The following is an 18,009-nucleotide window of genomic DNA, read 5'->3' on the forward strand; positions in this document are numbered from 1 at the left end:
ACTTGGCAGGAGGTTATAAGGACAGACTTGATACAGAGGAAGTTGAGTTTAGATCTAACACAGTCTAGATCAGATTGGAAGAGGGTCATTAATATATCCTGTCCAACCCATGCTAGCATGGAAAACGGACGTTAAGCCGAGAATGATGATGATGATGATGATGATGATACTATGTAAACACAAGTAAAAATATAAAATAGTGTTTTGCAGGAAAATTTTTTTGACATCATAGTTACAAAAAATATATATATATTCTGTATTTTAGCTTCTCAGACACATAAATATAATTATCCTATCTCCTTTATGTTTTATCATTGATCACTTTCATAGAGAAGACGTAGTCGATTTGAGTGCAAAGCGCATGAAGGCAAAGTTAAAACTATGTTGTTACCACATACTGTTGGGCTTAAGACCAAACCCTTGTCTTTTTAAACTTGTATCAGACTTGTGTAAAAAAAGATTACACAAGTTACTAAAACCCTAACTAGTTAAAGTGAAAGTATTAATGTTTGTGTGCAAAGTGGTCATTTTGTGTCGATTAATCTCTTCACATGATATTCCAAAATCATTGTCAGATAGCCTGGATCCTGCGTGAACAAACACCCCTTCCAGTAAAAGATTGCTTTTATGTGATCTTTTTCTTGAACTTAAGAATATGGTCTTAGAAGCACGAATATATGACTTTGTTTTTGGCTAATCTTATATCCAGTGTGATGCACAAAAAAAAGGCTTGATTAACTTCTTCCTTAAGGTTACCTTAATGCTTACGCAAGTACACAATCTTCAAACTAACCTGGTTTGTTATGTGATCCAACTTTTCCTGACGGTCCTGATATTTCTTGCCTATAGTTTACAAGTCTAGAATGAGCTTGCAAGCGGTCAGGATTCTTGTTTTTGTTCACAAAAAAGTGCTAGAAAATATTTATTTTGTCATTTTTAGGGTAAAGTATTATGAGACTAGCATTTTTTCAATTTCTTCTTTGGTGTGGAATAGTTTCAAAGTCAAAACAGTTATTCACAAGCAATACACACAGAGATTATGTGCAATATGGTGGTCCGCTAAAACAAAGAGCTCGGAGAGACATATCTCCTCTTGGTACTACTTGTACCAAGGATGTCCTTGACGAAGATGCAAAAAAGAAAATTAAGAAAAACCAAGTGAGAATTGCATTTTATGGAAAATGAAATTTTTATAAAATCTTTCAAAAATATAATTTAGGTTGAAATTGTGATACAAACTTTCTTTACCTCTACGCCTTTTGCATATGGTAAACATTTGAACTGAAATTTATGTTATCTTATTTAATTATTTCTATGTGTTTCATGTTTTTGTGAATACCCTATTTGCTATAGAAATCAGTAAAGTGTTATAATTATTCTAAAATTATTTTGGAATGCTCACGTTTCTAAACCTATTTTAAAATGCTTGCCAATGAAACAAGAAAAAACTTGCAATTTAAACAACCATTCGCAAAGTGGAATCTAAATATCTTAAAAGTAATTGTTTTGCAGTTTTGTTTTTCAAAATCGACAATCGAAATTCGCTTCTTTTTATCCATTTTAAATTTTTTTTTGTCCCAAAGTTGAAAAGAAATTTTACCTTCAAAACAAATTATACACAACTTAAAATTTACATTTTTTTCATGTATTTGTTGATTAATTTCGATAGGCTGAAAAAAAATCGTTGAAACATTTCTTTTTATGAAGTAATTTTTTTGGCAGAATACATCACAAAACAATAACTAATTATTTAGAGTGAAAAATATTTTGTTCTTTGATTGGACTTTCATCCAAAACTGGAACAGAGTAATAGAGATCTGAAGAAGACAGCCTTGCAATTTGCAATTTGCTGATCAACCACATTAGTTTTTCATTAGAAGAACGCCTTTAAAAATTTTATCGAGACGTTCTCTTCTATATTTTAAATATCCGTTGTCTTTGATCCAGAGATGGTATAGCTTCCAATAGCGAAGGTAAATTTCTGCGGATTTTCTACAGGATACCAAAATATTTACTCTAAAAAAGGGACTGTGTCAGGAAAGTAGTTTGGAAACTATTTGAAACTAGTTGTTAGCCTGTGGAAAAATCCACGGGTTCACTCGTCCTTTTTATACCTCATTGCGTGCATCTCGCTGCTTGCGCAGCTAAGCTACCATTTTGCATGACAGACAGATGGACGGACAGACAGACGTATACAGGTATTATAATATAGATAGTCGTTAACCCGTGGAAAAATCCACGGGGTCGCCCCTCCTTTAAATTAACATGTTGCAACGAAGTGGACAGAAATATATCGCATTTGGTATTGGTGCGCATTTTAAAAATTTCGTGTTTCCATTACAGGACACGGCTTTCGCGGACACACAGACAGACGACGGCTATTATTAAATAGAAGTAATATAAGTATCTGTACAACAATTAAAACCTTAGAGTGCTAATTTGTTTTTGTTTTATAGTTTCCATTAAAAGATGACAACAATTACGATTTACAGCTGGTTTGGCTTGGAGACAATGCTCAAGTATATGAATTATATCTCTTTGTTATCCTTTTGCATATTATTTCAATATGCTGCACATAAATTGTGATTTTGATAAAGGTTACAAATAAATAATGAAAACTTCCTCTTTAGAAACTATTTCTTCTCACAACAACAGACTTGAATTTCTTTTTATTCCACTCCCACGCACCCTCCAAATTATATCAAAGGTATGTTCTATTATTATGACATTTGGTTTTTCTTGTGATTTCTGTTTTGAATTTGAAATTTAACAAACAGTGGTTTGTTAAATTTAGTGAGGATTATGGTTTTTCATTTGATAACGCACAAGACAAGATTAACAATACAGAAATACGCAGCTCATATGGTATTATGAAAAGTCCATTGAACAACAATAAGGTATTTTTTTTTACTTTTGCTTACTAATTAGTCGCTAAGCCTGTGGTAAAATCCACTTAGTTCGAAGAACAATGGAAAATACTGTCATTCCAATTTTGTAACGTCAGCAACAATCTCTACTGGCACAAAAGACACTGAAACGCCGCTCAAGAAAATGTATAGGATCACATACTTTTGACAAACAGATAAGGAAATATTAGGGTTTAAAGGTCATCAACCTGTCTGTTCTAAAATGAGAAGTATGGGGAAGTTCCCAATTTTATCCCAGTGGCCCCTGGTTACCCACATGATAGAAGACCTCAGTTATTTCCAGCTGTTTCAAGAGTATAAGGCCTTAAACATAAAAACAATGAAATAAGTTTTAAAAATGCTATTGACATGAGTCGCCATGCTGTAATGTCTGGAGAATTAACATATAAAACATAAATCTTTCAGCAGCTTCAAATAAAAATATACACATCCACTTCACCTGTTACAGACAGACACAGTCTCCATATTATTATATAGATACATCAGCATTGGGGAATCAGCAGCAGCATTTGTGAAAGCTATGGTACAAAATTGCTAACATTAAAAAAAAACAGTATAATTATGAGCAAAAATAACATTGATTTTATTTACAGTAATGAATTAGGTTTAAGGCAGCAATTTCTAAAAGATTTTTAAATTCATATTGCTATTAAGGCAGTCATTGTACAGAAGTTCTTTTCTTTTATTAATGAAATACACACAACTAAGTTTTACAATATTTGCAAATTAAGAACATTGAAACTGTTGCAATTTTAACGCTTGCTTTAAAGTAAGTAAATAAGCAAGTGAAGAACAAGTGCATTGTTTATGTTTCTGGCAACAAATAAAAACAATGCACTTCACTCGCACAAGCTGTCAACAAATAAAAACAAAATGGCTGCAGGATCTCTTGAAATGGTCTAATACACTAATTCTTTTATTTTTTATTTTTATAAAACTGTACGAGTATCCCATGTTTTTTTTTTAAATGTATAGAAATTGTATTCCCAAAAAAATTTTGACAAACAATATAGTCAGTTTTGTTGCACCAGTATGTGTAATTATTATTTAAAAATTTTAAACTCAAACTTTTAGGTTATTTTTATATCTTACACATCAGCTTCGATGGGATTCTTTAGTTCCATGTTTACATCTCGGAAAGAGAAAAATACCTTTCTCGTTATAACAGAAAATGGGGGTAAAACTTTCTCGACAGTTGAAATACCGTTTGTGGTTCGAGAGAAAGAACCTTTCTTGTTCCACCCAACAGAAGAAAACACAATTATAGCACTGGAAAGACAGAAAAAAATCATGCACATAGGTGAAGGAAAAACGGAGAAGTATGTAAGTATATTTAAATATATATTTTTTTCTTTTTAAAAAATCTTGATTGTAATTGTCGCTTGTTCTACTTATTCAATAATTTGTGTTTCATTTTATTGGAAACCATTTATAAATTTTCTATGTTAATCTCTTCAGGGCTTTGCTTGGATTTCAAAAGACTTTGGTAAAACTTGGAAAGCCATGATGAAGGGTTATATAGCTGAGACTGTTAAATGGTATTTTTTTATAATTCACTTTTTTGATGTTTAGATTGTTTTAAGCATGCTTGGGTTAATATCAGGGGTTTTAAAAACGTCTATGCTTGTATACATCTGCTAAGTGTTTGTTTTCACTTTTCTAATAGGGGAGCTGCAAAAGGGAAAGAAGGAAAAGAAATATATCTGTCAACTCAAATAGGTAAAATGATAACATTCTTGACCTGTATCATTTGGCTGCAATTTCTCCTAAACATAAATTGATTTCTATTGCATTTTAATTTTCTCCTGTACAAAATGAAATTCTACTGCTGTGAACGACCTAAATTACTACATAGAAAAGGCAAAAGTGCAGGTAAATTGTAATTAAGAAAAGAAATTATATAATTTGTTTAAAAAAAAACAATTAAAACTGTAAGTAAAAATTAGATGAGCAACTTTCGAAGTTGCTGTGTAAACTATTGTGGATAAAGTCTTGTGTGATTTCAGATTCGCTTCGTTATGCATGTAGTCAATTTTCTTGTTGTTTGCCATTTTGAAATATTTAAACTTCATGTTTTCATTTTTGTTGAGGATTGGTGAAAATAAGTAATAGTTCAAAATACTCGAATATGTAGGTTATTTCTTGCCTAATGAAAAGGTAAACAAACAATACATATGCAACACTTCGCTGTAAACTAACCTTGTTATCATGTTATCCCTATAATTTAGCTGACCGAAAATGGAAATTATGGCTAATTCCTAGTAAATAACGGGCATTCATTTTTAGATTCATCTACTCCCTTCTCATCTTTCTTTACAAGTACATCAAAACTTACACTTTGGAAATCAAGTAATGGAGGAGTTTCTTTTGAGGGTATGTCTTCAAATTTATTGTCCATTTCCCACCTCACTATTTCATATATCATTGTTTGGCTACTGGCATGAAGTAGAGAAATTGCTCTGTTGAGACACAACCGTTTTAAACAGACAAAATACAGCTATTATTATGGGGGTAGGCAGAAGAGCTGGTGTTGAATGCCAGCATGCTCAGGTGTAATGTATTTTTTAAAAAAGGTAACTTTACTACAGCTGACTTTCTATGCAGAATGAGTTTCTAAAAGTTCAAAAATTTATTGTGAGGGACACCAGGATGAACGCCTAGTACAGTTCAACCATGTCACGTCTCCACGTGGAGTGCTTGTAGGCGTGATGTCATTTTCAGAAAATAACTTTTTCACTTCTTTAATTTAAACAGAAAAGTCCAACTAAAACGATTTATTCCCCCAAAAAGACAGGCTAAAGCTGGTTAGCTAGCTACAAACAGAAATCTGTTTACTCTCACTATTAAGGTAGTTAGTAGTCATAGCTAGTTAGTTGTTAACATAATCCAGAATGTGCACCTTAGAAAACACATGGGTAAAGAATAATATGAAAGAGAAAAAGAAATAATTTTGGCTAGAAGAAAAAACTAGGAAAAAGCATATTGACTAGGCAAGCTTTTCATCATCCATTATGCTCTATGTATGTTTATAGCCAAAATTTTGAAATTGGTTTGTTTAAAATTCAAAAATGATTAAAAAATGAGATAAACTGTTATCTTCAAAGTATAAAGTAAACCTTTCCTAAAATACAAATTAAGGAGAGTAAAAAATGTAAGAACATAGGTAAGAATTCCAATAACCAACTTCACTTTTGTAAATTGACCTCACCGTCACTATTACTCATGAAGTTCTGCCAACCGTGCCCCTCATGCAACAGGCCATTCCTTGAGACGAGTGCGATCGCACGCGCACTCGCCCGCACACTGGTAAAAAAATTTACGAGTGCTTTTTATCGCACTCGTAAATTTTTTCTTTTTCTAAAATATTGTAGAATGATGAAAAGGGCTATTAAACCTAAAGTAAAAATTCGTTTTTTTATGTATTTTTTTAGCATAAAAATAAACAACATAATATTTATCACACGTCTGTAACAGCGATGTACGGAACAATCTTTTCTAATGTTTATAGAATTTTGTTATCTATTTATATCTCAGCAATCACAGTGTGCATGATGAAATGAATGGCGGCAATAAAAAGGAGATAGTTGCGTGTGTCTAATTTATTGTATTTTATATTTATTTTTGATATTTTCTGTGGCCACCTGTTGCTTGAAGGTAGCGAACATTAAAAAGAAAGTTATCATCTATACTATTTATCTATTTATTTTAACATTTATCAATATTTTCAACAGGAATTAATAATTAAGTCCTGGGCACTAGGTTGTGAAATACATGTCAATTAAACCTAAAAATGATACCTGCTATATTGCTCTATTACCAGAAGCAAATCATTTCAATGTGCTCAATGTGATTGCAAAGATATAAATAGATTAGAATTACATTCAACACAAAAGAAAAATGATCTCCAGCATTGTGTTTCAGAGAGAGCTCATAACATTAGCAAGCAATAGAAAGTTACAGCAATTTCACATTTTTTTGAAAAAAGATGTTGTGCAATAATTGAAATGTATTTTTATATTTTCACCACCAGGTGGCTGAAGAAAACACCTTCTTGGTGGCCCACAAATATAATTGTTCGTACACAAGAAGAGTATGACGTGAATATTCATCTTTATGCCCTTCAAAAATAAATATTAAAAAAAAATTGTTTTCTTCATACACAATGAGAGTGCACAACTCAAAACTTTCCTTTTATATTTCTTTTAATCATATATTTCTTGCAAGACCTAAACCTCATTTCTATACAGCTTAAATAACATATAACGTTGTGGTAAACAAAAAAAAAGTTAAGTGTGAATCACACTTGCAGATATTCACATCGCACTTGTAAATTTTGCTTACGAGTGCGATTTTTTACACACCATAGCACTCGTAATTTTTTTAACGGGTGCTTTTTGTAGCTCTGGCATAGTTTTATTCAAGAAATGGCCTGATGCAATGCCCGAGAACGTTTTAGCCCATTGACTGAATAAACTAGAAACTTTGGCACACTGATTGGCTCCTTTACCCATGTGCTGAAATATTTCATCAGGTAGTAGATTTTCATCCACAAGACAAGTCGTACATATTTCCTGCATAGGTGTTTTGGGCATTCTGGTCCGCTTAAAGTAATATGATTCACGAAGTAATAGAATTGCTGTTATATATTACAGAATATGGCTATTATTATAGAGATGTAGTTTTAAATATTTTTTCATTGAGAAGGGAATTATGTCTACCTTGTTTTGAAATATTTGATTTTTCTATTATGCTCAATGAGGTTTTTGTCTTACGATATTTAATGCTCCCAAACTGAGATATTTTATTTATATTTTTGAAAGTGTATGTTTGCTTGATTGCAAATTCAAATGCTGTAATGCTTTGAATAAACTCTCTCTTTTCTAAGCACCCCACGTGTTCTAATAACTACCCTCGTAATAAACGCCCTTCCCAAATGCAATTTTATTCAGTGGGTATCTAACTCTAGCAGCAACATAAACATTATTCCAAATTTCTGACGAACTATACATGTTTAGTGAATTTCCATATCAACAGGACATAATTTCATGTTCATAACTTGTTGTGATACAAATTTATTTTACACACTTTCAAACTTTCACTTTAGTTTTTTTCTTCTTTCTTTTTTCTAGAGATTGTTCAAGAATGCTTCAACTTCGGTGTCCAAGGCGATTTTGTATTTGCCTCAGTTGAATTTGTAAGTTAAAGTTAAAAAAGTTTTCTCGGCAAAAGAAAGTTACAAAGAGCGTTTTTATTTCGTACTCAAGTTTTATATTTTGTATCGCAGTTATTTAAAATCTACTGCTCCCATGTTATTTTAGAAAGATACGGAAAGTAAGGAAGATAAAAGAATAATGCATGTATCAAAGGACAGTGGTGACACATTTCATCCGGTACATGTACCAGAGATAACAGCAGAGCGAGTGAGTTATTTACAATTAAATCTTTTGCATGATACATCTTTTCGGTGTCTGTAGGAGGATCTTAGTTAGACCCCTAGATCTTTGAGTCAAACATGCTCCACATATACAAGTATTGTGGTAATTTATTTTCAGTTTTATGCTGTTGTTGAAATGTACAATGGAACAATTTTCCTGCATGTTGATGAATCCGGAGGTATGTTGGATATAAAACTTCTGTTTTTGTTGTTATTATTGTTGTTGTTGTTGTTATTGCTATTGTTATTGCTGTTGTTATTACTGTTAGAGTTTTCGGTTTTGTGTTGTTGTTGACGTTAGAAAGTTGATTAATCTATGTTCGTTTAGACACAGGCAAAGGCACATTATACATTTCTGGTGCGGATGGTCTTGTGTACACAAAGTCTTTAGATAATCACTTTGTAAGTTCTATCTTAGCATTAAAATTACAACATGAATTATCTTGAACACTAGATATTCTGTAAGATAAAATCTTTCAATATCTTCATTGTAGAATTAAAAGTTAAAAATTGTGGTACATTGTTGACTTTATTAAAGTAGTATGTTGTCAAAAAAGACACTTTATAGTGTATCTTAATGTTTTTAAGTGATGTCCCATAACTTTTAGTACACAAACAGTGGTTTTAATGATTTTGTGAAGATTGAATCTATGGAAGGCGTCTATGTAACACAAGTGTTAGCTAAAGGTGAATTAGATTTCCTATTTATGAATCATTCATTTTATTGTGGGTGTTATCAAATTGTTCTTCTTCTTTTTAGATTTAACATTAACCTCTGTCATCACATTTAATCGTGGAGTTACATGGCAGCCATTGTATGTGCCAAATGACTGTAAGGTACGTGTGACCAATGAAATGATTTGTTGACATAGCCTTATTGACCTATGTCTTAAATAAAGGGATAGATAAATGCAGTGTTTTTGCTTACTAACTTTAAAAGAGACTTGTTTGGTTTACTGTTGTGTCAATTTGTCAGATATATTTCTGTGTCTTCACACCTGAGCTTCAAGCATTAAGTTTTCAATACAATTATTGGGTGTACAAAAGGCGAGCATAAAAATAATTCTTTAACGGTCATATTTTGCGTTTTAGAATTCTAAGGATTCCTGCTCGTTACACTTTCACAGCCAGTACAGCCAACAGAAACATGTACCAATGCAACCACCACTCTCCACTCCAAGTGCACCAGGAATTGTGTTTGTTCACGGTAAGACACATGGGGGAAGTAGGATTAAAGATGGGGGAATTTATTACTGGCCATGTTTTGTTAAGTTCTAAATAAAAATTTTAAAAGTAAGTTGTACTTGATCAGTTGCTGTTAAATATTAACGGTGATTGTAAATAACGATACATATTTACGAAGGTTGATTGAAACACTATGTGGTCATACTTGAACATGAATTAACAAAAACATGTTTCGCTAAGCTATTTATAATGTCAACCTCATGATGTCAGTGAAATAAATTTAGGTAATGCTGGCGATGGTTTGGTTGGGTTGACATCTGTTTGGTTGTCGACTAATGGTGGATACAACTGGACTAAGGTAACCCATCCATCATTCACGTTTCTGGTTATTTGATATGAAAAGTTTTTCTTAAGGTTGCGTACTATGCTCTTAGACGTGGATGAAACAATCATGGCTTCTATTTTCACACACAAAAAAAGTTGAATTCAGTGAAATCAGGCATATTAACTGAACTATTTTTACTCTGGCTTGGGGATATTTTTACTATTTGTTATCTTGTTTATTTATCAGGTCGCAGATGGTCCTCACCATTATGCGATTGGTGATCGAGGCAACCTTTTAGTGATCATACCAATGCTGAATTCTACCGGAAACGTCTTAAAGTATGTTACGTTTGATGGCTTTTTGACACTACTATGCTTAATCCTAATATTCGCTAATGCTCCAAAGCTTTGCCGCAGTCCATAAATAAGCGAAAAACAATCTAATGGCTGAAAAGGTTTTACACCCTTTTTGGTATGATCTACATTATGACGATTTTAAAGTTTTTGAAGTTTCGTGAGTTTTGTGAATCTCATCTTTGTTATTTTTGAATAAAGTATCTAGTCACAAACTGCAACATCTGCCTTTGATTTATCACTTGACTTGTTTGAGTTTTGTTTTATTTCATTATGTTGGTTCATTATTTTGTTTTCATTTTCCTTTTGTTCGTTTTTTGCATCTTTCTGATAAGTTACAGTAACTCTATTTAGATATTCGATTGATCAGGGCAGATGTTGGAATGAATATAAATTCACTGACAGTAATGACAAAGTGACAATCCGAGGACTTGTCACCGAGCCACATTCACAGGATCGAGTTTTTAGTTTGTGGGGCTATTTGACTGACGCGCCAAAAAATAAGAAGGAATGGCTTGTTATTACGATCAACTTTAATAACATGTTCTCAAAACAATGTATGTAGCATGTCGAAGTTGTTACGTTGCTAATAATAACACCATTAGTGTCAAACCTGGAGATCATGATGAACTACACTCTTATTTTTTTTAATTTGTTTGTGGTTCTCATTGTGCTATGATTTCAAATGCAGTTGTTAACAATAAAGTACTTTAACCCATTACCTGTTGTTGTGTTAATTGTAGTGCTTAATTTTATTCAGGTAGCAGTGAAGATTTGGAAGAATTTTATCCACACGCTTCGAATGGCAAAGGAGGGTGTATTCTGGGCAAGCAGATTGTTTATAAACGACCTAAACTTGACGCTGTGTAGGTGTAACCGCTTCTTAACAGAACATTCTGCATTCTGTTTCAAATATTATTGCCATTATTGAGTGCCAAAAAAGGTGCCACAAAATAGATGTTTTCGTGACAAGGAAAGGAAATAAAATTGTTATTTTTCGCTTCTCATTTCAGATGCTTCCTTGGCAGATCATTTCAACCATTCGCCAAAGAGAAAATCTGCACATGTACGGATGAAGACATCGAATGGTAAACCGTTATTTAAGTGTTTTTTAAGTTTATAAATTTTGTGTTTCTCATTTTTTTTATGTTGAGTGCTTAAGTGCTAATATAAGGCCAATTTACACTTCAACTAATGTCTTAATTCACACATTACGGCATGCCTAAACGGTACTTGATACTCTACTCTTTCTTTCTATAAAATGAATTTCTTAAAAAATATTGGTTCCCGCCATTAAATGCTCAAATAAATGGTGAGTTAAAAATTAACTTTAGAGCGATAAAAACTAGACGGTAAACGCTTATTTCTACATACTTATCTACTTATTATGACCCTTAGTCCTGGATAACTTACACGCTTTTTTGTAAATACGGGCTGCTTCTCGACTTAGGGGACGAGATAAAAGTACTTCTAACTGCAAGCACAGAAAATAAAGAAAAATCTGAAAAAGTAAATAATAGATTTACCGTAAACTTGCTAAAATAAAATTTGAATCCAGACTGAGCAAACTTGCTAAAATAAAATTTGAATCCAGACTGAGCAAACTTGCTAAAATAAAATTTGAATCCAGACTGAGCATAAACAGTATGTTCCTTATTTAATAAGACGTGTTGTGTATCAATGGTATTATTGTTCGGTTTAACAACGCAGGAATGTGATACTAGCGGTTCTTACCTGTGTGTTGCAGGGCTTCTACTCTATCAGAAATACTAGGAATTCCTTAGAAAGGTCAGGAAAATGACAGTAATTTTAGGTTATATCGTATTTCAGAATGTTGGCAAGATTTGAATTTTTGATTTGTTTTTTTAAAGTTTTATTTAATATTGTTATATCAAAGAACAAGTTTTTGGAAGAGGGTCGTTTTAGCCATAGTTAACAACTGCATATCAGGCCATATCTTCAGAATTTCCTCAAATCTACTTCAGTAGTATGTACCCATGAAACAGCTTTCTTGTAAAAAGTCTAGCTCCCTGGCATTTGTCCTTCTTAAGATTTTAGCCTTTAAATATTTCAGTAATTTCTTCTAGTACTAACTGAAGATTTTTTTTTGTAGTGATTACGGATACGAGCGACAATCGGGTAAATGTGCGCGAAACAAAGACATTAAACCCATTGAAATTTGTAAGAACGGAAGATTGGAAAAAGAAGGCTTTTCTAAAGGGTATGTTAATTTTACCACGTTTTCTGTTGGCCAAATTCCATTATCATGTTTGGAGAACTACGATTTTTATTTTTTTTATTATTTTTTCGCGTATTCTTCATCTCTTTAATTATTCCTTCCCAAAATGTCATGTTGCTTGCAAAGATAGTAACTTATTTAAAATTCGGTTATTTCACTTCTTGAAATCAACGTTATAAAGCTACTACACTGTGATTTTGAACCTATCCTCATCTGTTGTTAAAGTACCTACGAGTAACGAAAATGTTGATATGAAACGATTCATATAAAATACCATAAAAGTGGAGAAATTAATGCGGGAGGAATTATTTTGGCCCCTACAAAATTCAGTTTTGCAAAAGTGGATGATTTACAAGACTGCAAATATATTTAAAAATTCTTTCAGAGAATAACTGAGACGGTGTTGCTTTAAGAATGTATTATACGATTTGTTTGTGATGTGCAATTTATTTTATCATTAGGCATGTTTTTCCCTTCTTTTTTAACAGCTTTCTCATCATGAACATTAATTCTGTATTTCCATCATGAGTACTTCCAATTGCAAAAATAATTTCTGTTTTTTTTTTGCATAAAAACAACTTTCAAATTGCAAAGTATGTTCCACAAAAAGTTAAACAAAAAAATCTGGTGAGCGTTTTTACTCTCTACAGCAGAAAATGCAGTCGAATCGAAACAAATCTTTTTTGCGTCTCAGTGATTAAATAATTAAGTATTCGACTTTTAAATGTTTTTTTTTTTTTTATTTATATCTTTGATCTTTTTTTAATCTGTCCGCAGTCGCTATTTATTCTTACTGTCTTAACTACTGTTCTCGACATCTGAGCGTTTTCCCAATAACAGGGTGACCACGTCTCCACTAAAATTCTCTGAAGTCCTCTTTTTTTGAAAAACCTCTTAAGTGCTCTATTGTCCTCTAAAAAGATGAAAATGTGACCAAATATTCTCTTTAACTCCTTTATTCCTTTCAGGTACACTAATTATGTTACATAGATTTTACATTTGTTATATATAGTGATATGAACTGTTAGTTCTATCCTTTATCGTTTATCATTAAAATTAGTTCTATCCTTTATCGTTTATCATTAAAAGCTTTATTTTTATTGTTTTTAATCTTTTATCCTATACACTTGACATCAGAAATTGATAGAATTCAGAAAACCTAGGAAATAAAAAAAAGTTAATCCTCTAAAATCCTCATTTCTCTTCAAAAAATTTATCTCCTCTGAATTCAGTGCAAAATTTCCTTTATAATCATCTAAAATCATCCAAACTTTTTGTGGCCACCCTAAATAAGCACTGCCGTTTTCCAATGACAGGAACGATAACTGAAAGGTACTACAAAAATACGACAAAACATTGTAACTTGTTGACACTAGAAATATGTAAAATGTCCTGATTGTTTTTACAAACAGATACCGTCGTATTCCTGGTGATGTTTGCTCTTCAAAGCAAGCGATCAACGACGTGGTGAAATTCATTGACGAGAAAAAGACTTGTGTAACATCCATTGAAAATCTGGAAGGTATCGAATCAAGCAGAAAAGAGGAGGAGAGAATTGTTACAGAAAGAAAAGAAGAAAAAGAACGAGAGCAAGAAAGAAAAGCACAAGAAAAATTGCAGAAAAATCAAAAGGAAACTGATGAAAATAACTTTAGTGTAAACAGAAAAAAGAAAAAGAAGAAGTCGGTATGTCTATTAAATCATTTTAATAGTACTGATGTCTTGATCGTGTAGATATCGATCGTTTAATATCTCGATTGTGGTAATATCTCGATCGTGTCGGTATCTCGATCGTCTCAGTATCTTGATTGTTTGATATCTCGGTCGTGTCCATATGCCGATTGTGTTTATATCTCAATCGTGTCGAGATATCGTATTGATATCTTGATCGTGTCGGTATGTCGATCGTTTGTTATCTTCTTCGTGTTTATGTCTCGATCGTGTCGAGATATCGTATCGATATCTTGATCGTTTGATATCTTGATCGTGTCAGTATGTCGATCATGTCGGTATCACGATCGTTTGATAACTCAATCGTGTTGATAACTTGATCGTGTCGATATCACAACTCGTCCGTAGTTTAAACAAGTGCTTTTGTAGTTCTACATTCCCAAATTCCAGTTTAGAGAATTTGCATTGTGATAATTTTAGCTAGTTTTTGCGGCCAAATATATATGTTGACATTTATTAGAAGTATACATAATAATACGTACATATTTATTTTTAGTCGCATACTTTTGCTGTCATGTTTGCGATTATGTTGGTGTTTGGGCTCACTTGCACTGTCATCTTTTTTGCCAGAAGACACATCAAACGAAGGCAGTTGTAAGTTAACTTTTGTTCTATACAATATACAACCCCATTAATTCCACCAATACTTAAATCTTAATCTTAAAACCTTGTTTTATTAAATCCCAGCGTTTAAACATCAACGCTTAATATATTCAATTTCCATAATGGCAGCGTTTTCTGAATTTTTATTGGTTTAATAAAAAAGTCGTTTATGGCTGCAACTCAAAGCGTTTAAACGCTAGCGCTCAACATGTTCTCTTTCTATTATATTGAAGATGGCAGCGTTTTCTGGATTTTTATTGGTTTATAAAAAAAAGTTGTTTGTCTGCAAACGCTTTGAAGTTGACTTGTCTCAACGTCCTGACCAAAAAAAAATTCTAATGTACCAAACGCTGGGAGAACGCTTTAATGGAAAGCCATCCTTTGTAAAGAGAGTGTATGCGAAATCGTAGTGTATAGTTAATGAAGGTGTTTCTATATGCTTTTTTAATTCTTTAATTTTTTTTAATTTTTTTATTTGTATTTGTTTTTGTCTAGTAAAGGGTCATTTGCTTTCTCGCAATTGGATGAACAAGATGATGAAATCGAAAGTAAAGACGCGTTTGATCCGCGACCAAAAACTCATCGTGCATTCAAAGATGAGTCAGACGTGGAAGATGATGTGAGTTTTACATATTTTTTTTACGTTTCCTTATAATTATGGGAGTAAAGTAAAAAACAAAGCGACTACCTTATTCGTAAAAATTTTCGCGAGCACTTAATTTAACGATGGACCAAACTGATTTTTTTGGTAAGCATCTTTAATATCTTAAATTTAGCGTCCATTTAATTAGGCGATGGCCATTTTGACTTACATTTGACGTGTATTTAATTTGGCGATGGAAAGTTTTTATTTTATTTTTTGTGTAGCTTAAAATTTTATCTTAAAAGCTTTAGAGGACAGAAAAGATAAAAAAACGAGAGAATGCTTTATATTACATTATTATATTTATATACAAAAAGAAGTCATGTAAAATAAAGAGTTGAGTTTTTATGCATTGAATTTGGCGAAAGATAAAAATTAAATTTGGCGAGCATTTAGTTTGGCTCTGGATGAAAAAAATCATATTTTTGCCAAAATCGCTGAATTTAATAACGTATTTCTCTTAAATTTTAAAAACAAGCTTCCCAGCCAAACTGGAAGTTAGGAATTTTACAGGAAATATGTAAAGTATATAAAAAAGCTTGTCTGTCATACATATTTTGGTTGGACCTAATAATTTCTATTTACATTATGTGAAATTAGGAAAATTGATTAAAATTATTATGCAAATCCTGGGTACTTAATTTCAAAATATAATTTTTTATAATATGATTCTTTATTATACATTATAATATTTCTTTTTAGATCATGTTGCCGGTCTAATCGAGGAAGGTCAACGAGAATATGTTTAATTTTATCCTTTTTTATGTATATTTTGTTCAACAATTTTTTCCTTGTTTCGAGAGGGAGGGGCGAGTGAAACCTTTGAGGAAAGGTAGAATTACCTGCGCTGATTGCTTGACACATTTCAAGAATCAGGGAAAAAGCTAATTGTCGGAAAGTGTTTTGTTTAAACTCTGAAACTCAAGGATAGATTACTCATAGAAATATGGTCTGCCGAAATTCTAAATATATTTTTATTTAAAGGAAATAAGTTTTTTCTGTAAAATAAATTTTTGTGTTTAAATCAGTTTTTTCAAACATTAGCGATACCAGATCTAATAAAGTGAGATTGTCGTAATTGTAGGTGTGCTCTCGAAAACTCGAAATCACGATTTTTGTTTTATAAGAATATGCTTTTTAAGAATATCAGGCTGGGTTAAAAACAATAGTGGTATTGTTTAAAACAAGAACAAAATAAGAATTACCACAAGCCTGTTTAGAATTTTGATATTTTTTATAAAGAAAAGCGTGTATTACGTTGAAAGAAATGAGTATTTAAAAGGTGAAGTTTTTTAAACAAAATTTAAAAAAAGTCAATTGGAATAAGTGCAGCATTTTTGAGCCTATAAGGTGCTAGCTTCAGGAAATTTTTTGACATTTTTTTATTATTCTTATATGGAAGTAAACTTAATGTTTAAGGATGGGATCAATTAATGGCGGGAGACTTTAATTTTGTTTATGTTTGTTCAAAATTTATGTTTTTGGATGGAATTATTTTCTTCTGTTAACAGTATTTATTTATTTTCTTCATTATTTATGATTGATGTTTTTCAGTCACCTTTAAAGCGATATTTTATTAAGAACATGGTTTGGCTAATTCTATTTAATTGTGGCAACCCACTTGATTCCCAATACAAATATCTAATTTGCACGAACTATGGAAGCCAACTATTGTATATATATTTTGTTACTCTTCAACGTTTCTTCACATACATTGTACAAGCTTACATTTTCATCCAGCCCCGGGTTGTCGAGTTTGTAGTGTTATTATATGATGTGGAAATATTTGTAAGCACGTATTTTTGGATGTTGCAATAAAATTTGTTCAAAATGCACGACTTCTAGATGCCATGTATCTCTTGCACAAAAATAAGAGAAAATGAAGGTCACGGCATGAAAATACCCTGCTTTCTACTGGTAAAAGCATGTGAAATTTGTAGATATACTAAGTACAACAAACAAGATGTAACATCGCTTTATTTCATACCCTTCAATTACAACCAGACCTTTGCGAAATAACATAGTTCTCTACAATGTTTTTTAAACCTTCCTGGTTATAAAATAAATTAAAAAATTCTGAGTTATTAGCTTGCCAGTAACAAAAGGTTTGTTCATGAAACTGAAGAAGTTCGAAAAATTTGGGCAAAACAGGAGGACCACAAGAGAAGTCCGAAAAATCGGGGAACCAAAGACTCGACTGTATCTGACCCTGTGCTATAGGCTGTCACAAAACATGTCGGAAGAATTTTTTTTTGACATTTCTTTCTCCACAATATCGTGTATTTATTTAGACGTTGATTTTGAAGCAGGCCTTTTGCATAGGTAATTTTATTTCATTTTTATGGATATGAAAAACTGTGCTAGTCTTTTCTTCATCTTAAAATTTAACTCAATTTCTTGTGCAAAGAAAATTAATTAAAACTTCGGAAACCCTTAAACTAATTTTCTACCCTCCATCATTGGCTATTCTTTTTTGGATGACTTTAATTCCCTCGGCCTTTCGCCCCTTCCCTTCTCAAACAATTTTGAAACTTCACGGAAAGTTTTCATAAAATTTCTTAACTTTATT

The 18,009-nt window shown here is 32.0% G+C and overlaps 1 protein-coding gene across 1 annotated transcript; it reads left to right on the top strand.

Annotated features, from left to right (window-relative positions):
• The first annotated feature begins 940 nt into the window (after positions 1–940).
• LOC130625297 (sortilin-like) lies at positions 941–17,271 on the top strand. The gene is made up of 25 exons (XM_057440351.1): positions 941–1,158; positions 2,457–2,519; positions 2,631–2,707; positions 2,795–2,897; positions 4,002–4,250; positions 4,386–4,465; positions 4,594–4,646; positions 5,214–5,300; positions 8,057–8,121; positions 8,246–8,347; positions 8,480–8,540; positions 8,690–8,763; positions 8,970–9,048; positions 9,122–9,198; positions 9,454–9,568; positions 9,831–9,904; positions 10,118–10,209; positions 10,579–10,781; positions 10,985–11,090; positions 11,238–11,312; positions 12,338–12,445; positions 13,876–14,149; positions 14,691–14,788; positions 15,293–15,416; positions 16,143–17,271. The coding sequence occupies exons 1-25, from the start codon at positions 952–954 to the stop codon at positions 16,158–16,160; spliced, it is 2,664 nt and encodes an 887-aa protein (XP_057296334.1). The 5' UTR covers positions 941–951; the 3' UTR covers positions 16,161–17,271.
• Positions 17,272–18,009: the final 738 nt, after the last annotated feature.

This window comes from Hydractinia symbiolongicarpus, chromosome 14 (assembly GCF_029227915.1).
Source record: "Hydractinia symbiolongicarpus strain clone_291-10 chromosome 14, HSymV2.1, whole genome shotgun sequence".
NCBI classification, from domain to species: Eukaryota; Metazoa; Cnidaria; class Hydrozoa; order Anthoathecata; family Hydractiniidae; genus Hydractinia; species Hydractinia symbiolongicarpus.

Excerpts from the sequence above, each read along its gene's own strand:
- LOC130625297 (XM_057440351.1), top strand. The coding sequence starts at position 952 with ATGAGACTAGCATTTTTTCAATTTCTTCTTTGGTGTGGAATAGTTTCA. Across the intron at positions 2,708-2,794 it reads CCCTCCAAATTATATCAAAG|TGAGGATTATGGTTTTTCAT; the intron begins GTATGTTCTATT and ends TGTTAAATTTAG. Across the intron at positions 5,301-8,056 it reads TGGAGGAGTTTCTTTTGAGG|AGATTGTTCAAGAATGCTTC; the intron begins GTATGTCTTCAA and ends TCTTTTTTCTAG.